The 24,519-nt window shown below is 39.9% G+C and overlaps 1 protein-coding gene across 4 annotated transcripts in view; it reads left to right on the forward strand.

Moving 5' to 3' along the window:
- MSRA (methionine sulfoxide reductase A) overlaps positions 1-24,519 on the forward strand; it is a 426,296-nt gene that overhangs the window by 160,625 nt on the left and 241,152 nt on the right. For 3 of the 4 annotated variants that reach the window (XM_041765377.1, XM_041765380.1, XM_041765378.1), the window contains one exon: positions 9,089-9,157. The exons of the other annotated variant lie outside the window; for it this stretch is intronic. In XM_041765377.1, the coding sequence (XP_041621311.1) occupies positions 9,089-9,157 (69 nt within the window). The remainder of the gene's footprint in view (positions 1-9,088; positions 9,158-24,519) is intronic. 4 annotated transcript variants of the gene reach the window in all.

The raw sequence follows: 24,519 nt of genomic DNA on the forward strand, positions 1-24,519 counted from the left end.
TGCCAACCTTCATTACCCCTCCCCTCACATGCCTATTTATGAGTTCACTTGCTCATGAGCCCTACCCAGGTGAGGATCAAGTCCGAGATGGCCCTCATCACAGAGTGTCTAATAGGCCTGTGATACACCTGATTTGAGTTAGTCTAGAAGTCCTAGGACAGTTCCAGTGCTCATTACTTAGGGTGCAGTGTCTTAAGGAGCAAGCCAGAGAGTTCATGGTACTTAAAACTGCAAAGAAAAGGGCGCTTTGATGAGGTCTTATGTGATTAATCAGGAAATAATCTGCTCATTGGTTACTTTCATTTAAGAGAGTTTTAGGCTTTCTCTATTCAAAACATTTAGATTTTGATAATTTTCAAGTAGACCTAATAAGATCTAGATTTCTTCTATTTCAAGTTTGCCTTTTAGTTTTTTTTCTGCTTATTGTAGTTTACTGATTATCAAAGAAATATTTGCTCAAGAAAAATTTGGAAATGGATAAAAGTGTAAAGATGGAAGAGAAATCAGCCATAACTCGGCATATAGACGCAGCCACATAGACTGTTGTACCGTTTCCTTCTGGTCATCTTTCTGTGCCTTTGTTCTTAATTGAATAGGATCCTTTTTTAGTATCTTGTTTTTTTCCCACTAAATTCTTATTCCTATTTCCTGATGCCATAAAAAAACTATTTATGATCATACTTTAAAAATTACCATGCAATATTCCACTTTAGGATTGTGTCATAATTTACTTCATTATCTCCTTTTTGTTGGGTCATTTAGGTTGCTTACAGTTTCTCACTATTATAAATAATTCTGTTGTAAGCATCTTTGCACACCTTTGGTTCAGTTCTAATTTCCTAAGGTAAATATCTGTACTTAGAATTACTAGGTCAAGGACCTAAATGCGTTTGATGGTCTTGATGCATATTGCTGGATGGCTTTCCAAATAGATTGTATTCTATTGTATTGAATTCTCACTTCCATGAGTAGCATCTGAAAAGGCCTGTCTCCCTACACCTTCATTGGTACCTAGCACTGATTTGTAAATTTGCCATTTTCATGACTTAGAAATGATATCTCAATGTGGTAGGGATCTATTCGTGCATTTATTTGTTATTTATATATTTAGAGATTTTTTTTTTTATCTGTGATGCCTTTTCTGTCATTCTCCACTTTCTCTGTGGCAGTGGGATGGCTGTGGCTTTTACAGAATTGTGGAAGCCTTCTTGGGCACATGGAGAAGTCTTTCTGATGCCAGTTTCTGGGGGCCCCAGCTTGCCTGGTGCACTGTTGTTGTGGGTACTCTGTGTTCACTTTCCCTCACTCTCCAGATCAATCCTGTGGCTTCTGGGAACACAGGAGCATAGTAGGACCACTCTAGGTCAATTTTTCTTAGGAACAAAAAAGGACCTGTGTCTGAGGGGATGTGCATATGGTGTGTCTGCTCTGGGTTTGTAGTCACACTCGTGGTCTTGTGCACCGAGCAGACCTCAGAAAATATAGCAGGCACTTCATGAACAACAAGAATGTCCCATGCTTGCATCATGTCATACTCTTCTTTTTTTTTTTTTTTTGCACTTTTTAATGAATTAATTTTTATTGATGTTCAATACCAACATACTGAATAACACCCAGTGCTCATCCCGTCAGGTGTCCCCCTCATTGCCCGTCACCCATTTACTCCCACCCCCCACCCTCCTCCCCTTCCACCACCCTACTTCATTTCCCAGAGTTAGGAGTCTTTATTTTCTGTCTCCCTTCCTGATATTTCCCACACATTTCTTCTCCCTTCCTTTATATTCCCTTTCACTATTATTTATAATCCCCAAATGAATGAGAACATACACTGTTTGTCCTTCTCCAATTGACTTACTTCTCTCAGCATAATACCCTCCACTTCCATCCACGTTGAAGCAAATGGTGGGTATTTGTCTTTTCTAATGGCTGAGTAATATTCCATTGATGTCATACTCTTCTTAAAACACATTCCTATCTTCAGCTCTCTGACTCTTTCAACTGGAAATCTTCCCTTAGGTTTCTCTCAACAAGTTTGTGGTTAAATAGAGATTCTTAGTGTAAGATCCATGAAATTTATCTTTGCTCCCACAACACCTAGTATCTGGCATGTACTAAACACTCAAGATGTAATTGCCAAAAAAAAAAAAAAAAGATGTAATTGCCGGTGGATATGAGCCAAAGACCTCACCCATAAGTATTAGCTTATGCTTCATCAAAATGTGTTATTGTGTAGGCTGGGGTTTAGGAACAGGTAAGAACCTGCCTTGTTCTGCCCCATTCTGCTCTGACATTGTCAAGTTCGGGCTTCTGCCGAGGGACGCTGGGAGGTTTGGGGGCCGCCTGAGCTGGGGCATTGGCTCCTTTACTGGCCAAGAGATGCAGCTTAGATTTGCTGTGCGCAGAGCAAAGAGAGAAGAGAAGGAAGAATGGTGTTGGTGGGTGGGATTTAACTGGAGGAAGGACAACGATCAGGGCGTGAGGGTAAAATCCTGAATGGTATATAAATTCTTTTCTTAGAGCTACAATCTTAAACTGTTCCATCTGATTTCTTTTGCTTTTTGTATAGCTCCCACTTATATATAGTTGTTGGTCACCACATGAGGAAGACAGTGAGGGTAGCCTTCCCTTCCTCCTTGAGCTTTGAGAGGAATGCTCTCCTCTTTGCCCACAGCAGTTGAGGACTTTTGTCTCATTTCCAGCATTGCCTTTACCAGAGACTCCTTGCTAGCCTCTCCTAGCTGCAAATTCCATCTGCCTCTAGCACGTACCTCAGCAGTCAGTAAGAAGGACCCAGACTTCTCTGGACATAGGATGGGTGGAGAGTAGAGGTCGGCCCGCAGGCTGAGTAGTGTCCCAGCAGCTTGCCCACTGCCTTGTAACTGCCCAGTCTTCCTCTCCTCACATGCAGAGTACATTTTTAGGGGGCAAAACCCATTCTTGGTTGACTTTCACCTCAAAACATCACAGTCAGAAGTTATAGAAAATTGTGTAAAGGGCCACAGTATATAAGAACAATATGGAACCACAGTGCCTCTAGAAGCACCATTACCTCTCTTTTCCTGGTGGACCTGTCCCATATTTCAGTGACTGGGTGACAGGTGCATCTTTAGGACTCTGGCTCCTCTTTCTCTACAGTCAATGCTCACAGTAATCAAATCATCCTTAAGATGCTATAGAGGGTGCCTTGGCAGGACTAGGGCCCAGAATGCTTGGTCAGTGTGATCCAGGGTCCTTCTGCTGGAGGCAGGAGAGGCTGGTCAGAAGCCAGGGCTTGGGGACCAAATATGAAACCTGCTTAGTTCCAGTCTGACTTGTACCTTGAGACCCTGGGAATTTGTGACCTGGAGCAAAAGCCACAAAGAAACAGGCAATGAGAGGCAATGTGACACTGTATTTTGTTGTGGGCTTGATGGATTTTTGACAGATTTTTATTACCACACGAATAAAGGTACTTTTATTACTCTAGCCCCAAACTGAAGCTAATCACCACCAATGAGTTTTGTAGCAGCATGAATGATGGGTAGTAACACTTGAGAAGTATGGGCTGGGTTTTTGCAGGGTTAATAGCATGACTGGGAAGAGCTTCCATTGTTAGCTGACATGTAGGCTTTAGTCTGACACAGGGCTGTTCCAATCCTGGGATGGTTCTGGGTCCAGTAGTTGAGCAAGACTCCCTACTACAAGGTTAGCAACAGCACAGTTCCTGCAGTCTTGAATTTGGTGGTGTTGCCATCATTACCCAGACTGGAGGAGATTGGCCCTACAGGAGAATAGTGAGGGTCTGGGGGCCTACCCTCTAGTCCCTCACTTCCATGCTATTTACCTGCCTCATTTCCGCTCTCCTCACTCAGAAGATAGAAGTTTTAGCTCTCTCTGTTTCTGCATAGGACATTATGCTAATCACTGGTTGGTTTATGTCTGAATTTGTATTATTACAGATATATTATTGAATAATTTCATTGTATTATTTTCAAAGAAAACAGTCATAAAGCTTCAAGTGCATTAGATATTCACAAAACAAAAGAAAAAAAGAGTGCTCATGTCATCTTCTAAAGCTTTTAAACATGTCCCCCAAATCCCCTTCAACATCTCTCTGATAGTTGACTTTGACCCAATCTTGCTCTAATTAACCTCACTGCTCCATAAGCACTGGGCTTTCAAGATAAATGAAAATCTATTCCTTGTCCTCATATACCCTTGACTGAGGACACGTCATGGCCATCAGCAGAGGTTGTCCTCCTGGAGCATGTGGCTTTGGAATGTGCCCCCATGGAGTGGCGGCAGGGATAACTTCCCGTTTAGCCAGATTGGAGCCATCCACCCTGCTGTGGCTGAGCAACAGATGTCCCTGTCATTGACCCTCTCCCGTCTCCATTTCATGCTCTGCCGGTAATCAATAGTTAGTATCCAATCAATGAGTGATTTTTCTGTTTAGTCAGTTTGATTGTTCCTGTGGTGACATGTGCCACCAATTTTGAAAAAAAAAATTATAAATGCTCACTAGGTTCCCAAATTTGCCCACCCCGCCCCCCAGTCTTAATGACCTATGTAATGTGTTTAAAGGATCTCTGGTTCTTTGGCTCCCAAATACTTGCCTCAGCAGTTTCAATAGGAAAATACCCTCAGAAGCTAAACCTTGATTTCTAGTAGAACTGCCATGGCTTGATTTTTAAGAACTCACCATTCTTGCATCATGGAATGGAAGTAGCACTTAGATTTCCCCCTTTTCTTTTATCCCTAAAGCTATATATAGAGTTTTGGAGATTTTCAAAGGATTTTTTAAAATCGTAATTTATCATATAGAAACAAGAAGGAAATGGCTTCTTTTTTTGTCCATCTTTCTGTTTTATTCACTTAGACCAAGAATGACAAACCAGGGGCACCTGGGTGGCTCAGTGACTGAGTGTCTGCCTTTGGCTCAGGGTGTGATCCCAGCGTCCTAGGACCCAGTCCTGCATCAGGCTCCCTGCAGGGAGCCTGCCTTTCCCTCTGTCCATGTCTCTGCCTCTCTGTCTGAGTCTCTCATGAATATTTAAATAAAATCTTAAAAAAAAGGAATGAAAACCAATTTCATCACATATGCACATATATCTAAATAATAAGGGACTCTGTGGGATGGAGGTTAAGAAAAGATTTCCTGGTCCCATTTGGAGATCAAGAAGGTATGCTATGCTTGATTAGTGATGTCTGCTATGAGCACGGAAGTAGAGGAAAGGTATATCATGTGCCACGAACTTGAGTCAGGAATGACTCAGATCTTGTGAAAAATAAAGTTGACACATAGATGATAACACTATCTAACAGTTAGGGCGTGTTTACTATGTGTCAGGCACTGTTCTAAGTGCTTTACCTATATCAAAAAATTTAATTCTCAAAGCAGCCAACAAGGTAGGTACAAATGAGGAATCTGGTATAAATGAGTAAACTTGAGGCACAAAGAAGTTAAGTAATGAAACCATGTTCCTACAGCTAGGAGGTGGGACGTCTGAGGTTCAAAGTCAAGGGAGTCTTGATCTAGAGCCCGAGTCCTTAAGCTGCTGACACTGTGCTATCTCTTCTTGGCTAATGCTGTGTCTTTGCTGTCCAGGAACTGACTCAGCTGCAGTTTAGAAGAAAATGCCAAATTAGGTTTATGGATCCTGTATAGGGCTCTAGAATAAAAGATAAGACAGGATCTAGAATAAAAGATAAGACAGGATCCAAGGGGATCTGAGCATCCAGGAGAGGGTTGCATATGAACTTCCTCCTTCCTCTCCACTTCCAGTAGCATTTCTAGTCTTCCAGGCTCCACAGGCACTGCCACATTCTCAGATGAGGGTAGGTGAATAATAGGAAGGGGAGAGGTGAAGACATTTATGGAATGGAACAGAGAAGAGTTCCTTGGTCTCTGGCACCTGGCTGGGAAAACTACCTTTGGGTGGCCATTTTCAATGATCATTTTGTGTTAGGGACAATTGTACATATAAAGAAAGATATGTCTTTAGTGTATGCAATAATATATCCTTCATAGTGGCTGAAGAGAGACCTTTTAGCATTGTTTATGTCTTCCTTCATTAATTTAACAGCTACTTATTGAACACCTGTGCTTTGTGCCCTATTGAGCAGGGGCTATCAAAATGGTGACCCAAAGGAGCTATACACCATGTCCTCCCTGTGCTGGTAGTCTCCTTGTCCAGGTAATGACTAAGTGTAAAGTGCAGCTCTGGTGAGTGCTGTAGAAAATCGTTGGTCCCAAGAAAGCATTAGTAGTAGAGGGAATGAGGGACTCAGGTGGTCAGACCACATGGGTCCTCGAAAGCCACATTAGAGTTTTGACTTTAGCCTAAAAAGCAGTGGGAAGCCATGGAAGGTGGGGGAGGAAGTTGGGGAGTTTGTGTCATAGAGTGAGTTTGTCTTTCTTTTTGAATGATTAATTGTGTTTGAACTGGGAAGAGTGGATTGGAGAGGGGACATAGATGACCTAGAGGTATTTATAGGAATCCAGGCAAAGAGACCACGATGGAAGCCACAGTGGTTTAGTGGTAAAGGGAAGAAGTGGAGGGATTCTGGATGTCTGGAAGGTAAAACTAGCTAGGTTTGGTGATAGATTAGATGTGGATAGTGAGGCTTCAAGAACAGGCAACTATGCCTAGAAAGTAGGACAATAGTCCTATTCCCAGGGGTGGGGTTGCTGGTAGGTGGCCATGTTTGGAGTGGAAGGTCATCTTGTGTTGGAGGTGCTTTTGAGATTAGAAGTGATGTCATATAGGCTACACTTTTCATTGTAAATGTGTATTTTTTGGGCCGGGCTATGAATAAGCCTTGATGGGTTGGCCTGGGAAATCAAGTACTGTGGGAAAATTTTTTTAATACATAATTTTGTTGTTTCTTAAAAATCTGAACAAACATATTTTCATTTAGAGAATGAGACTCTAACAATGACAAAGGAAATTATTAAAGGTAAATATCTTGCATGATCTCCCTTGTTGTTTTCATTTTTGTGTGTTTCTCTGCTAGAGAAACATTTCCCTTTTCCTATAAGCATTTATATTTTAATTGTCATTGCAGTCTACATCCAGTGTTGTAATAGGATTGTTTCACTTATCATGATCTCAAGTATTTTTTCACATTTTTATATGTCTTTCAAATGCCCTATTTGAAATATGTTGCATAATATTACATGTGTTAGATAAATCACAAATTATAATTTTCTAAGCAATGTTAGTACTTTTGGATTTGAATTGATTTTAAAATTTTGTTATTACAAGTAATAAATATTATATGTATTTTTTTTCTTCTTTTTTTTTCCTCTCGTATTATTCCTTAGGTTGAATTTTTATGAGTGGGATTAGTGGATCAAAGAGTTTGAATGGATTTACAACTCTGGATATGTGTAAAGACAAACATTTTTAGAGCCACAGGCAGGGACTGTAGGGTGCTGACCATAGAATAGAACTGTGACTTCCATGTCAGGCCTTATCACATTTCTTTGGATTCAGCAACCAATGGTTTTAACGATATCAATGAGTGTTTGACAAGGTCCTGTGGCCACCTGGCACCTGGGCTGGTCTCTTCCCTCCCTCCAATGTTTTCTGTTACTAAGATAGTGCCACTATCCCTGAAGAACCAGTGAGAGTCCCTGAATTGATGGTGTCCTGAAGATGTTGTCTAAACTCAACTGAGCCTCATAAGGCTTCAGGTTCTAAAAGACTTGCAGTGTGCTGTAGAGGCTGCCTGGAGTTCCAAGAGTTTGGATTAGGTTCTCAAGACCTTCCATGCCCTGGTCCCTGCCTACCAATCCATCCTTCATTGCCACTGCTTCTCAACATATCACCTGTACTATGCCCAGATGAGACTCTTCTGGCCTGAACTGATGCTTCTGTCACATCCATTCTGGCTCTCATTCAGGTTGCTTCCTCACTCTCTGCCTTTCGAAACCCTGCCTCTTCTCTAAGACTCTGCGCTGGTTGCACTTCCTCCACAGTCCTGACTCTTACCTCCCAGCTTGCTATTTCTCTGCTGTGAACTCTTTCTGTACCTTTAGTCCTCATTCCAGGACTAGCAAATAATTGTAAGCTTTCTGATAAAGTTTGACATTCTTACCTCTTGAAGGTAACTGCACTCTCCAGGAGGGCAGGAACTGTGTCCTACTCTCCCTAGCCCCCTTAGAGCCTAGTTCTAGTGCTGAGCCCTATGCCAGTGTTCCATAAATCTAACAGGACCCAGGACATCACAATATATGTATTAGAGGACGCAGTGTCAAGGATTTTTAGCCATTCTTTTCATTTTCAACATAAATGCCCATATCAAAAAATTGCTGAGGATATTAGTAAAATACTCTTAGATGGATCATACTCAGATATGCTCTGTCTGACTGCAGTTTGGGGGGTGATGAGAACAAGTTAATGCTGGAAAACCATAACCTGGTCACCTCTTATTTCTAAGTTCTTAATATGCACAGGGTGGGAAGGATGATTGGCAGAGGGAACAAGGGTGGATGAATATTAGTAAGAAGCATTGGAAGGAATATCCCATCTGGTCTTTAAGAAGGCAAATACCTTTGGCTCCTGGAAACAGTGCTTGAATTATAGTAAAATGGTGTGTCCTGCTATTCTGTTTTTTGAAAAAACAATTTTTCTGTTTTTTGGCTCCAGTGCTACCCTGCTGTCTTCACAGCTCACTTCATTGATTAGGTCAGTGTTTTGATAATCAGGAGTCTTCAGATGAAGCCTCCCCAATTTCCCCTGGAGCCCTGAGATTCCCTTGTTCTTCAGGGGCTGGCCTGGTGCTGTGAGGCCTCTGGCTAGGAGTCAGGAATTTTGGGGCTGGGCTGGCTCTGCTGCCACCAGCTCTGCACAAGCTCAAGCCTTGGCGCCCTCATTTGTAAAACTACATGCTTGAAACTAGACCATATCTAGGCTCTTCAGTAACTGAGATTAAAAACAAAATAATTGAAACTCTCATAAAAGGGTAAACTTTGGTGCCATTTTTAACTAAAAATGAGAAATAGGCTCTTTGACACATTTAATGACATGTGTTAGTATGTGTGTGGAACTTTACACTTAACTTGTATTTCTTTCTTTCCTTCTCTCCCTCTTTTTTTTTCTAGCCAAACATCATGTCAATGGCAATAGAACAGTTGAACCTTTCCCAGAGGGAACACAGATGGCTGTATTTGGTAAGATATCAACTCTGAAAGAAAACCCAAATTGTGTGCAAAGACTAGTGCCAAATTTCTGAGTTTTAGCAAGTGTCCTCAGGGCTTCAAAATCTGGGCTCTTCTAGATATTTACAAGTCATTGGAGCCAAAAAAACTATCGAGTTCTTAGAATTTCTGGGACCAGAAAAGCTTATTCTATAGAATTTAATATGCTTTCTTTTCTCACTTTGCAAACCAAATATCAAACTGTGTATTTGCTATTTCTTACGTCCACACTGTGAATTAACCTGATAATTTACAGTTTTGAGTTTTTCTTTCCTAGAAGGGTTTTTTCCCCCTGTACATTGATATGTAATTTTGTCAAAGGCTGGGGTTCAAGTAGTTTTGAGTTGTTATTCCACAAAAATCAATCTAATTGAGTAATTTCTTCTTCTTCCATTATGAACTTAGCATAATCAATTAAAACATCTTAAAGAGAATAAAGTCTAATCTCGGAGTATATATTTACGATATACAATTATTTGGTTGAGCAGAACTCTATTAGATTCCGAATCTTTTGGTGATGAGGTCGTTTTTAATTCATGGTTCCTTCCTTCCATGTTGAATGTCACCCATACTTCCTTTAAAATGTCTCTAACCTGGCACTTATTTTGCCTGCCTACCTCCTCTTCTCCCTCCTTCCTCTGTTCCTTCCCTTTTATTTCTGACATCCTCTTCCTTTTAGCCTCCGCCCTCCCCCAATCCCTCCAGCAATACACTGGGCACCCCCCATGGCCTGTCTCTACTTACTCTTTCAGGGATTACTGCCTCTGTCCTCTGGATTTTCATTTTCTCCTAGCTTCTGGATCCTTCCCATCAGCACTTATACAGATTCTGTGATCTGTCCTATTCTGAAATCCTGAAGTCCTCTGACTTTATACCTTCCTCTAGCTTCCATTCTACCCTGATCTTGATGATGGTCTCCTACAAGAGCCTTTGATGTAAAACTGCTTTAAGCATGGAGGTGTCTTTGAGCTGGAAATTAGCCTCAGGATGACCCATCTCTAAATTAGCCTATTCAGGATAAAACATTAGCTTATTCACAGAGATGGAACCAGAATTAGTAATCAATGATGATTAACAGTTGCAGAGTTATGAAACAGGGAGCTAATTCTGCCTGGGTGTTTGTAAATCTTGCTCTGTATGGGCTGTCACCTTTTAAAATACACTGATCAGTGGTTAGGAATTATTATGCTCAGAAATTTAAATGAAGAATTTGATTTTGTAGTAAAAGAACATAATGGACACTCTAAAAATGTGTGCTAAATATTTAATTTGTTAACTTTCCTCTGAGGACTTATGTTCAGATGATGCCATTTTATTGGAGTTGTAGGTTTAGGATTGTTCCCAGGGGATGGCAGATGTCACATCAGTGCTCAAAGGGTTATTTTGATGATCTTTTTGTCTTTCAGATTTTTCATCCCCAGGCATGTTAGAAATTCAGTTCCATGTCCTATTGGGAAATATAAAACAAGACTGACCTATCTTAGCATGTTTCCCTCTGTTGTGTTATTGGAGGAAAGCTTCCTTCCCACAGGAGAGCCCCAGCACAGGCAGGCAGTGATGTTCAGCCACAGATTTGGAAGTATCAGTGAATGAAGCTCACTGATGAGATTATTATTATTATTTGTCTTGGTTTTGGTGTATAGGGGTTTTCCTAAGAATCCTAAGCCATGGTCTTCAGTGTTTGGCTTTGGGCTTTGGGCAAGCACGTTCCCCTCTCCAAGCCTTGGTTTTTTTCACCCTATAGAATAAGAGGGCTGACAGAGTGCTCCGAGACTTGCTCCTTTGCTTCTACATCTTACATATTCAAGACCAAAGGCTCATCTGGCAGCATGCAGTCCTCAGGAAACCCACTGTGAATGGCTAAGGTGTGTGGCTTTTAAAAGAGTTGAATCATGTTTAATTTCTACAAGTGCAGAATTCTGTAGATCATAAAATACAGTATCTTTTGACATCCAAGAACTTTTACATTATTAGAACTGCAGTTTGGCTCTTACACATGCTTAAATTAAGGTCTCTATTTGGGTTAAGTATGTGCAAGCATTTTATATTAATGTTTTAAAAACTGATCTCATTCCCTGTTGTCCACCTGGCCTGCAGTAGAGAGAAGCAGCAGATGGTTCTGGGGGTGGGCTTCTCTCATTCTGGGTTGTTTATAGCTCGACTGAAAAGGTTAAACCAAGTATATAGCACTTGGCTCTTTGACATATGTTGGACATTTAATCCTCCTGGCACCTCGAAAGGCTAGTAGGAGTATGTAATCCTCTTCACAGAGTGCTCACGTGACTTATCCGAAGTCACTCAGCCAGTGATATGATGGAGAGAGAATTTGAGTCCAAGTCTAACTGACCCTGAAGCCCACACTCTTTTTGTGATGCCCCCTGACTCTTAGCACTGATGGAGGAAGCCACGGGCAAGTATGGTAGATGCAGAAATGCCTTTCAGCTGGATCTATGCACGAAAGCATGATTTCCAGCCAAGCCAATTTAGCAAATTGATTTGTAAATTTCTGTGAATTCCCAGAGTGCTCTGAAGGACTCTTGAGTTACAGCTTTTGCTGGGAAAATAGTATTGGAATGACATCTCCTACTATTTATCATTTTCCCCCATTTGATGTCAGTAGCATTTGTTGATGTACAGGAGACCGTCTTACATATACTTGACTGTGAGTTCACCAAGGCACCAGTGGCACTTTCTATTTGTCCCAACTCATTCTCCATCCTTGCAAATCTTAATATTTTATGACAAAATAGTATCACCACTTTCAGTTTTATTGTCTATTGGTTAATCACTTGAATGTACTTTACAGAATGCTGTCTACATAGGAACTTTCAAATTTAATCCACTCTGAAAATGGTCATTGAACTGCCATTAGGCATTTAGAGTGGATAACGTAAGGAAGTGTAGTGCAAGGGACAGAGTATGCTCCACTGTGAAAAACATATGAGTGTGTCATTATATCAAGTGACCAAAGAATATATAGGTGGTCCTTAGTTTCTGGTATATAATCTTCACAGATTATTCTTAGGCTAAGATGTTCAATTTTTTTCACATTTTCTTTCATGGCCCATTTGTTAGTCCTTGTCTTGTTTTTGTGTGGTCACAGTTCTTAAGATTCTTTGTTGCTCTTTCTGTCCTCTGCACTTTAGGACAATGATAATGAAGGTAACAGGCTTTGCTCGCCCAGTGGGCTTCTCCTCGTCTGTGTATGATGCTCTCTTTCAAGTCAGCAGGAGCCTTTTTCCCACAAGCTGGAGAAGCAGAACTGAACATTTTGCAATTACTTAATGTCTTTGTTCCTGGTGGCTGAGAGTGCCCTATGGCTATTGTCCCTTTAATCCTCCAACAGCCCTGTGAGGTGGGCACTATTGTGCACTGTTAGAGACAGAGAAACTGAGGCACCCAAAGATGAAAGAAATCTGGTCAAGTGGAGGGAATGCTTTCCCAGGCACGAGGACATCCATATTACATTTGCCAGCATGCTGTGCCTGACTGAGAAAGGTTCTCTCTGGCTCTCAATAACTTAATGAAAGTGACATCCCGTTGGCAGTGAGCCACTCTATCCATGCAGAGAGCACAGGCTCCAGCTTCTCTGTTGTGGTGGTTTTTAAGCACTGGACAACTTTTCATTTTATTAAAAATACTGCGTAGTCAAGAAGATGTCTCATTTCAAAATAAAATAAAAACCTATTAATTAAGGAAAATGCAGAGAAGTCAGGAGTTGGGAAGATTTGTGAATTTGGGAAGATTTTTAGTATAATTTTAAACAAATGAAATACTTGAGTTTAAAAACTTTAAAATACAGTACTTTACCATAAAATTTATCATTCAAAGTAGGATGCTTTTGAGGGTGAATGGATGCTGTTAAAATTATGTTAAAACAATGAGGTACAAACCTAAAGGATTTCAGACAACTGGGGTATAATGTCCCCCAATAATAAGAGTGTATATTATAAAATATTTTGGCAAGAGTAATAAACATGCATTGAGTAAAGTTGACGTTGAAAAATAATGAATGTTAAAGGAAGTAAACAAATGAAAAAATTACAATGTGGTAGACTAGACTTACATTCTATATAATCTAATATCAACAAGTTTTACTAACTTCCACGATTTTCTCAATAAATATTGTTATATTCTTTCTGAATGACTTGAAATTGAAAGTTAATTTAGATTTATAAAACCTGGTTCATAGCTCTTTAGTGAGAGATAGGGAATTGATCTGATTATACCCTTGCAATTTTAATATGTACTACTAGCATCTACTGATGTAGGGTGATGAGTTTTCTGTCACTAGAGGTATTTAAATGATAGAGTGGTCATTCCTAACCAATTGAGAAATGGTATTAAATAGCCTATAAGAGCCTTTCTTCTTAATTAATGAGCATTTACTTTATTTCAGAATGTTAAGCCTTTTTGAAAAAAATTACTTCTAATGAGAAACCCTTTGATCCTATCATTTAGAAACCCACACCGAGACTGTTTGCTGCAAGGTAAGATTCTGCAGTGAGGAATCTTAATGTACAGGAGTTGATACCAGGGACAATAGCAGAGGTATCTCCATGAGTTCTTAGGGTGCGTTTTTAGGCTCCCACTAGAGTGACAGCAATGACCCTGTGATCTCAAACCCTTGCAAAACATGATTTCTTTGTCAGGTTCTCTTAGTGCTTCTCAAATGAGAGGGAGCAAAAGACAATCCAAGATATCATGAAAATGCGCTGATGACCTTGTTATAGCCAGGGTGCCAAGAATTCCCCAGACTGTTTCTTGAATAGATGTGTGGAAGGACTGATTCCAGGGCAGGGGCTAGTGGCTGGCATAAGCCTGCAGATGCACCTCAGTCCAGGGGCCTCACCTACAGCCCCCCAGAGGAGAATGAGATCAGTGTCTGTAAGATGAACCAATCATAAGACATCCAAGACATCCCCCTGCCCCCCCGCCCCGACTTCAACTGGAGGTGAATTTTGAAACAGCCACAGTTATTTTGTCTGCTAGCCAAGAAAACAGCATTGAAAGCAGCAGGCAATATGTCAGACTTCAAAGGAAAATATATTGGTGTCTCATTGGCTTGAATCCAACATTATGTTGGTAAATAATCAAATCCCGGTGTGGCATATTTCTCCCTGAACCTTGACTGAAAACCATTGAAGACCATTCTGTGAGCTGTGGAGTGGCAGTCACTCATTCTAGGAAGAAGGCCAGAAAGAATGACTTTGAAATGTGTTTATAATTAACTAAACAATCTAAATTCACAAGACTGTTAGAACAGCAGGCTGCTAACTGGTGCAAACTTCTTAAGTGATGAGGCACTTGGGGAAACAAAAACAGGCCTTCCTCCCATATAATCTGAAGCACCTTTGAGGGACAATAATTGGTCATTTAGGGACATGTTTTAAGATATATTTTGTTTTATATGTCTTTCTCATGTGTGCTATGATCTCAATTTTTATTTTTATTTTTGAGCCTGAAGAGGTCAGATAATACAGGGAAGGAGGAGGAGACCTAGCTGAAAATCCCATTTGGATTGTGTGGCATTGCTTAGAATGGTGCAGCCCACCTGGTCCTGGTCCAGAAGAACACAGCTGTGGAGTTTGAGAGTGTATTCTGGGGTGGGGAGGGTCAAAGGGGGATATATTTAGAATATGGAAGCAGGAGTGTGGGTGGGGGTTTCTGTGCTCCGAGAATGGAACTGAACCCACTGTAGAAAGGAGTAAATCTGAATCCAATAATGGTTGGTTATCATGCATCCACCAACCTCAACCATTTGGAATGCATGTAAGAGCCAGGAAATAAGTCCCCCTTGCAGCACACACACACACAAGAGCTGTGGAGTAGTCTATAAAGAATTCCAAATCCACAGAGACCTGTGCAGTCAGATATGAGTCTAGAACCAGCTCCTTACCTGTCCTAAGCCCCATTCCTCATCTGTAAAATGAGGGGAAGAATGTCTACTCCATAGGGTTGTTGTCCGAATGTCATGAGCTAATATGCATCAAGGCACTTAGAATAGCGGTGACGGAATTGGCTGTCAGATCTCAGGCACTGCTGCTCACAGGACAGCCAGGGAGGTGCTCCACAGGGGCCACCTGGTCTTCCCAGTCAGAGCACACTCTGATCCAGGTCCCAGGCGATTGACCCCAATATTACTTCCGTTTGATCCATAATCTGTCTTGCATAATACCTGACGAGTCCTGTAACTCAGGGATTTTGAAGGATAACAGATTGCATTAGTGGACAACTAATCTAACGTTGGCCCAGTACTGACCAGCCCTTGTTAAACTTCTGTTAGGCCATTCTTATCATGTTGCTAAATGAGACTGGCTTCATCTTTCTGAATCAATACAGAGCTCTCAAAAAGCGCCATGATTTTCCTTTGGCCTCCACTATTGAGTTGATCAGTTGTGTTATCCTAGTATATAGTGACCATCCAGTTGACCACCTTTTTTTTTTTTTTTAAGTTTTGAAAATGAAGAAGAGTTATATAATTTATTTTACAAATATGGCAGTAATTTCTTAAATTCCTGCAGAGAAGATATGCTCAATAGGATGTGCAAAAGAAACAATTATATATCTATTGTTTCTCTGTGAATTAGCTTTTTTGAAGAGAAATGTAGATATGGAGAATGAAAAAAATTAGAGTTAATTATTATTGAATTTGGGATCCCTGGGTGGCGCAGCGGTTTGGCGCCTGCCTTTGTCCCAGGGCGCGATCCTGGAGACCTGGGATCGAATCCCACGTCGGGCTCCCTGCATGGAGCCTGCTTCTCCCTCTGCCTGTGTCTCTGCCTGTCTCTCTCTCTCTGTGTGACTATCATAAATAAAAAAATAAAAACATTTAAAAAAAAATTATTATTGAATTTAACTCAAGTAGCATTTTTTAGAAAAATATAGAACCCCATATTGCAGATAATATAAAGTGGAATATTCTGTCTCTCTCTTCCTCTTTCCAACCATTTATCCTGGGCTTTGTTATAAAACAAAATAAAGGAAAACAAATAGATACAAGCAAAATAGCATATATTAGAATGAGGTAAATGTTAGACCAAAGAAAAATATGAAAAATGAAATATACCAGTAGTGCATGTGGTAATACAATATAATTTATAAAAGTTGGCCACAAATTTGGCTCTATATTTTCTAGCAGCATTGTGAAGTTCAGTCAGTTAGTCGTATGGTTGGTTTCAGTTTTTAAAACTTGTGGTAAAATATGTATAATATAAAATTAGCCATTTTAACCACTGTTAAGTGTATGGTTCAGTGACGTGAAGAACAGTTATACTATTTTGCAACCATCACCACCATCCATCTCCTGAACTTTTTCATCTTTCCCAACTGAAATTCTGTATCCCTTAGATAATAATTGTCCATTCTGTTTCCAGCCAGCCCCTAGCAACCTCCATTCTACTTCACGTCTCTTGGAGTTTCACTACTCTAGATATCTCTGATGAGTGGAGTGATTCAGTATTTATCCTTTTGTGACTGGCTTATTTTACTTGGCATAATGTTTTCAAGGTTCATCCATGTTGTGACGTGTTGGAATTTCCTTCCTTTTTTAAGGTCGAGTAATATTCCACCAGATGTATATGCTACATTTTGTTTATCCATTCATATACTGAAGGAAGATGGGTTGCTTCCACCTTTTGGCTATTTTGAATAATACTGCTATGAACATGGGTGCAAATACCCTCTTTAAGAGCCTACTTTCAGTTCTTTTCATGAAAATACATTTAAGTGAAATTGCTGGATTGTATGGTGATTCTGTGTTTCATTTTTTGAGGAACTGCCATCTCATCTCTTTACAATTGGCTGACCATTTTACATTCCCATTGGCACAACACAAGGATTCCAATTTCTTCACATCCCTGGCAGCATGTGTTGTTTGTTAGTAGGCATCCTAATGGGTATGATACTGAAAATCTACATGCTTGGGGGAATATTCAAAAGTAGAGTCTAGATTCTAGAACCAGAATCTAGAATGAGAAAGAAATTTCTTTCAAGGATATGTATAAGGTGGACACTGTAATATAAGACAGTTAACAGTACTACTGATAACCCTTTGGAGTGATTTTGTGAGCTGTTGGTTACACTACTCTTCTCTTTGGGCTCCTGACATTCACTAGGGAATATTTGGTCCACACATCTCCATAGGCACCACAGTGTGCTTTTCTGGTGGGCTTTGGCTTAACCCATAAATTACTTATATTGCATCTAAAACAATCAATGGTCTGGTTATCTTATAAAGAATTTTCTATCAGTATTATTTCTTTCAGTGGATTTAAAAAATATTTGTTTATTAGTTCTTTATTGTGAAAAATTTCAAATATATTAAAATTAAACTCAGGTAATGAAGCCTCCCTTACTCAGCTTCAGCAGTTATCAGTTAGGGCTGAGTGTGTTTGATGTATATTCTTACTTCTCTCCTCCATCTCAGGTTATTTCAAAGCAAATCTCACATATCATCTCATTTCATCCATGAATATTTTGGTATATATCTCTAAAAGACCAGTTTTCTGGGGGGAGCTTAGATGGCTCAGTTGGCTAAGTGTCCAAATATTGATTTTAGCTCAGTTCATGATCTCAGTGTTGTGAGATTGGGCCCCAAGTCAGGCTCTGTGCTGAGTGTGGCACCTGCTTAAGATTCTCTTTCTCTTTCTCTCTCTGCCCACCCCCCCCCCACCTCCTACTTGGATGTTCTCTCTCTCTCTTTCAATAAGTAAGTAAGTAAGTAAGTAAGTAAGTAAGCAAATAAATAAATAAATAAATAAATAAGCAGCTTCTAGGAAACATACCACAATGCCATTATCACACCAAAAGCACAGTTTTTAAAATATCATCAAATATCCCATGAGTCCATATGTTTGAACCAAGATCCAAATAGAATCCATACATTGTAATTAGTTGGTATAAAGACTTAGTTTCTTTTAATCTTTAAGTTCATCCCTTTCTTTTTCTTTGTAATTTGTTTTTTCAAGAAATTAGATAACTTATTCTGCACTGTTTCCTTCAGTTTAGATTGAATGATCATGTTTGTCATTCTTCTATATTTTCCAAGAACTGGGAGCTAGAGTCCTGATCAGAGTCCATAGGTGGTGTATGTAAACCATTTAGGAGGCATTTAATAACTGAATAATTAAGTTACCAGCCCTTAATGATCATTGCCTAGATCCATTATTTTATTAGAGGCTGCAGGATGGTGCTCTTTTAATTCTAGCATTTCCTTTTATTTATGAACTAGAATATTTCTATAAAAAGAAACTTCCCTTTTATTAACTAGTTGGTTACCTTGACATCCAGTTTGATGTAAAAAGAAGCATCATTTTTCCCCCCTTACCTGCCATTTTGCTCCATGGATCTGAACATGGGTTAAATGTATACTCATGAGTTAGAAGCATATATAAATGGGAAGCTTGGGTGGCTCAGTGGTTGAGTGCCTGCCTTTGGCTCATGTCGTGATCCTGGGATCCTGGGATTGAGTCCTGCATCGGGCTTCCTGCATGGAGCCTGCTTCTCCCTCTGCCTGTGTCTCTGCCTCTTTTTCTGCGTCTCTTATGAATAAATAAATAAAATATTTAAAAATAAGCATATATAAATATAATTGTTTAAGTAAAAATGATTTAACAAGTAATGGAAACCTCTTTAATTTGGCTGAATGACCATTTTCATGTGTGCATTTAATCAAATTATTGAAATTTATAAGCATTTGGTTAAACACTTGAAAATATAATCATGATAGACAGATTGGCTCAATAGATTTGGGTAAAACAAAGATGCAGGCACATAGGTGGTAGTAGGTATGTCTCCAGCAAAGCTGGATCTGGGGAGCAGCCACCTTCTCTGCTGTTCTCACCCCAGATCTTGTGACCAGGAGATGTGCTGACATGTGAGTCTCAGTCCTGAGCCTCAGCAACCCAGGATGAAAAGCCAACTCCAGAGAGAGCCTGAGGACTGGGGGCCATCTTGCTTTTAAATGTGGAGTGCTGTCAAAATATTGGACTGATGAGTCTGGATAAGCATCCAAGAAATTACAAAGCCTCCCCAGGACTGCTGCCCACTGTGAAGACTAACAGCTGGGCTGTCTCACCTGGAGCACTTTTTCATGCTTTGGCTTAATATTATGAATGCGTTTGAGGGTAGCAGGAGACATATATATCAGAGTGCATTTTCCATGCTCTGTGCCTTCTTCAGTTTTCACAGACAGAGCAGGTAAAACTATCTGCAGTTTTTACTGCCAAGTATTTTGGGAACTATTTATTGACTCATTTTTAAATCTCATTTCATTATTTATTATATTAGGTATTTTTTAGGGGTAAGTTGTCTCAGATTTTCCATTTGGAATGATGCTGTGTATAAAGTAAATAAAAGTAAAATAATTCCTATGAATGTACAGCATACAGGTTATTTTTTAAGGCATTCAAAATCAGACAGTGCCAGATCTGTTTTTTCAGAAGTAACTGGGATGTTATCACTGAAACCCTAGGGAGTGGGATTCAGTTGAAGCAACATGTTTGATCCACACTGAGAAACAGCCATTTAGTTCTGCATACCTTTGGCCAAAATAGTGTGAGCAGCAATGAAAGCCCCTGTGAACTTTCCCTGAGTTCTTATGTATAGAGTGTCAGCAGAATCACAGGTGTCTTATAGACCAGGAGCTATTACGTTGAACACCTTTCATCCTCCTCTTGTGTCACTGCTGCCCCAGGACTTAGACAAAGGACTATAGTGGATCAATTACATTGGGATCCATGGTAGTGCTTGCTGGATGATTTTCGTTCTGGTTTAAGTCCCACCATAAATCCTTCCAATCTCAGCTGTGATTCCAAGACTCATGATAATAGGGAGATAATTAACTATAGTTCATGGTAGACCTTATCATGAGCAAACTCAGAGAAATACTTTAAAAATATGCTTACTTTAACATGATTGAAAACACTCTCAGATGTGGCTTTCCAGAATCCAGCTGAGTAGGAAGAATCACTGCTATTTGTTTTGTGGGAAAATAAATTTTATTTTTTAGCCACATCTCTGGACTCCCCAAACACCCTCTACTGGAGTCTTTTTAATCTCAAATGTCTTTCTATGTGATGACCCTTTCCCAATTTCTTAATTTCCATAGTATTGTCACTAGATTCAAGATGAGAATGTGCCCATGTGGGAGCCTGGCATCCATGTTGCTTCTAACACTCAAACATTCATTTACTGCTTGGGAGAATTTCTTGTCATAATCTTTCACCGGGCTTCCTTTTCTTTGCCATATGACCTTTGTCCAAGTGGCAGTGACATTTGCATTGAGAGGAGCGGTAGAATTTGTGTTCACCTCATAGGGAATATTAGAAGGAGGAAGGGTTGAGGAGAGTTACCTGGGAAAATTCAGGAGTATGATGACACTAGGAGCTTAGAGTGAGAACTACCTGTGTATTGAGTGAGCTCTCAGGCGTACACAGGATGATGCTTTCTAGCATTCCTTTTGGCTCAATAGCTTGTGATTGGCAAGTATGTTCTTTGACCAGGCCGCATCTTAACAGCTTTGTTGTAGAAATGTGCACTAGTAGGACCACAAGATGGAGAAGGCCCTATAGGCAAGGATTCAGCATTGGCCTTGCCTCCCCACATGTAAAAATAAAAGCTGGATTCCCAAGCAAATAATGTGTGCTTTAATTTTGGTGTTAATACATAGGTCTTCAGTGACACATAACAAACATTTAGGCAGGTATACTAGCTGAATGATAAATAGTTTCCTAGGTGCTATTAATGCATTGGTAACTGGACTGACAATTTTGTCCCTGTGTTTTTTTCTACCATGTAGAACATTTTTATTCTACCTAGCAATGAAGTGGCTGTAAAAACACCACCACCACCAACAACAACAACTTTTATATTTGGACAATAATGTTTATGTTTTAAAGTACTTATATATGCATTATTTCATTTTTTCTTTGTATTTAGCTCTGAGATGAGAAAACTGAGGCTCAGAGAGGTAAAGTGACTTTCCCAGGATGAGGCTACTAGTTAATGGTAGAGTTAGGCCTAGCACTCAGATAATTTATTCACGTATTAATCAAGTTGTTTATTTATCACAGCAGGAAACAAACAAAAAATATCTCCCCTCAAGGACTTATGTGTTAGTAGGCTAGGACAGAAAATAAGATAAATATGTAAAGTATATGGTACAGAATGTCAGAATGTGGTAAAGGCTGCTGACTCATATAAAGTGAGGGAGGAGCATAGGAAATGCCAGGTTGGGATTGGGATGGGGGTTTGTATTTTAAAATGATGATCAAGCCTGGAGTCCTGGGATCGAGTCCTGCATTGGGCTCCTGGCATGGAGCCTGCTTCTCCCTCTGCCTGTGTCTCTGCCTCTCCCCCCCTCTCTCTCTGTCTAAAATAAATAAATAAATAAATAAATAAATAAATAAATAAATAAATAAATCTTTTAAAAAATAAAATGATGATCAAGGAAGAAAGCTACCAATGAGGGAATATTTAAGCAAAGATCTAAAAGATCATAGAGAGATCTGTGGAAAAAACATTCTAGGCCAAAAGAGTATAAGTAAAGTCCTAAGGCAAAAGAGTGCCTGACACGAGGACTGTATGTTGGGGTGTACTAAGCAAGGGGGGAGTAGTAGTTGCTGAGACCAGAGATTAAGGACCTTGTGGTAACTTTGAGGACTTTGACTTTTATTTGACATGCTATAGGAAGCCTGTAGAGGATTTGGGGCAGAGAAATGACATAATATGACTCATTTTTTAAAGGCTGCTATCTTAAAGATGGACTGTTTAGGGTGATGAGAAAAGAAGCAGAGATACCATTGAGGAGGCTGTTGCCTTTCGGTCCCGTACTTTTGGCCAGAACACATACTGCCTTGAATGCTTTATACCTTTGTGAATCTTTCTCAAACGTTGTATCTTCTTAGTTTTAGAATATTTTCTATCCCTTGGTATTAAGAATTTAAGTGGCCCTTTTAAATGACACATTAGCTAAAAGAACAGCTATAAATCCTTTGTAGAGAATACAGTTGACCCTTGAACAACATGGATTTGAACTGCATGGGTCCACTTATATGTGGATTTTTTTTAAAGCTTTTATTCATGAGGGAGAGAGAGAGAGAGAGAGAGAGAGGCAGAGACACAGGCAGAGGGAGAAGCAGGCTCCATGAAGGGAGCCCGATGTGGGACTTGATCCTGGGACTCCAGGATTACGCTCTGGGCCGAAGGCAGGCACTAAACCACTGAGCCACCCAGGCATCCCTTATATATGGATTTTTTTCAAGTTTATTGGAAAGTTTTCTGAGATTTGCAAAAAATTTGAAAAAACATATAGATGAACCATATAGCCTGGAAATACTGAAAAAAATTAAGAAAAAGGTATGTTGTGAATGCATAAAATATATGTAGATACCAGTTTGCTTTTAAAATATAGACAAGTCTATTTTAAGAAGTTAAAATTTATCAAAACTTGCACACAAAACCACTCATAGACCATATATGGTGCTATTTGCAATTGAGAGAAATGTAAATAAATGTAAAGATGCAGTATTAAATCATAACTGCAAAAAATTAATCATAGTAAAACTGTACTATTGTAATAATTTTGTAGCAACCTCCTGTTGCTAGTGTGGTAAGCTCAAGTGTTGGTAATATCCATTTAAAATGCCATGTGATGCTAATCATCTCTGCATGAACAGTTCATCTCATTTTAAAATTGCATAGCCCAGTTAAAAGTGATCTCTCATGGTTCTTGCGTGCTTTTCTTTTTTTTTTCTTTCTTTCTTTATTTTTTTTTTAGAGAAAGAGAGAAAGAGAGAGATCAGGGGGAGAGGGAGAGAGAATCCCAAGCAGGCTCCACGCTGGGGCTCGATCTCATGACCCTGAGATCATGACCAGAGCCAAAATCAAGAGTCAGATGCTTAATCAGCTGAGCCACTCAGGCGTCCCTGTTCTTCTATTCTTGTCTATTCATTGTGTTTAGTGCAATACCATAAACCTTGAAAAACACCATAGAACTCATACAAGGTGCCACTAGTGATGTTGGAAGTGCTCCCAAGAAGCAGAGAAAAGTCATGACATTATAAGAAAAAGTTGAATTGCTTCATATGCACCATAGATTGAAGTCTACAGCTGTGATTGTCCACCATTTCAGGATGAATGAATATGGTAAAGGACAGTTGTGAAAAAGGAAAAGGAAATCTGTGAAGCCATCACTGCAGCTATGCCAGTGGGTGCAAAACCCTTGTACTTTTTGCAAAATACCTTTTTATGTCGTATTGAAAATGCAGCTTTTATGTGGGTGCAGGATTTATAAGGCCTACCTAGAAATTCTAATAGGATTCAAGAAAAAGGAAAGTCATTGTATGACAACTTGCAGCAAAAGGAAGGTGAAGGCTCTAAAGCTGGAGAATTTAATGCCAGCAAAGGATGGTTTCATAATTTGGCTTAAAAAATGTCAAGATAACAGGGGAAGCAGCTTCTGCCGACCAAGGGGCAGCAGACAAGTTCTAGATGCTGTTAAGAAAGTCATTGAGGAGGGGATCCCTGGGTGACTCAGAGGTTCTGTGCCTGCCTTTGGCCGGATGCGTGATCCTGGAGTCCTGGGATCTAGTTACCACATCAGGCCTCCTTGCAGGAAATCTGCTTCTCCCTCTGCCTGTGTCTCTGCCTCTCTCTCTCTCTCTCTCATGAATAAATAAATAAAATCTTAAAAAAAAAAAAAAAGAAAATCATTGAGGAGAAGAAATATCTGCCTGAACATGTTTTAATATAGACAGAAGTACCTTCTTCTGGGAGAAGAAAAAGACACAAAGGACATTTATTAGTTAGAAAAAGAAGCAAGCACCAGGGTTTAAGGCAGGCAGGGATTCTACTATTTTGTAGAAATACAGTCACATTTATGACCGGGACTGCCCTTATCTGTAAAGCTGCTAACCTCCAAGTCTTGAAGAGAAGGGTAAGCACCAGCTGCCAGTCTTTTGGTTGTAGAACAAGAAGGCCTGGACAACAAGAACCCTTTCTCTGGATTGGTTCTATTGACACTTTGTCCCTGAAGTCAGGAAATATTTGCCAATAAGCTCTTCTGATACTGGAAATGCTCCTGGCCACGCAGAGCCCCATGAGTTCAACACCGAAGGTATTGAAGTGGTCTACTTGCCCCCAAACACAATGTCTTTAATTTAGCCCCTAGATCAGGAGATCATAAGGGCCTTTAAGATTCATTACACATGACAGTTTGTGTAAAGCTTTGCCAACACAATGGAAGAGAATCCTGGTAGAACATCATGAAAGTATAAGAGGATTACATCATTGAAGATGCCATCATTATAGGAAAATCCATAAAAGTCATTAAA

This window comes from Vulpes lagopus, chromosome 8 (assembly GCF_018345385.1).
Source record: "Vulpes lagopus strain Blue_001 chromosome 8, ASM1834538v1, whole genome shotgun sequence".
Classification (NCBI taxonomy): domain Eukaryota; kingdom Metazoa; phylum Chordata; class Mammalia; order Carnivora; family Canidae; genus Vulpes; species Vulpes lagopus.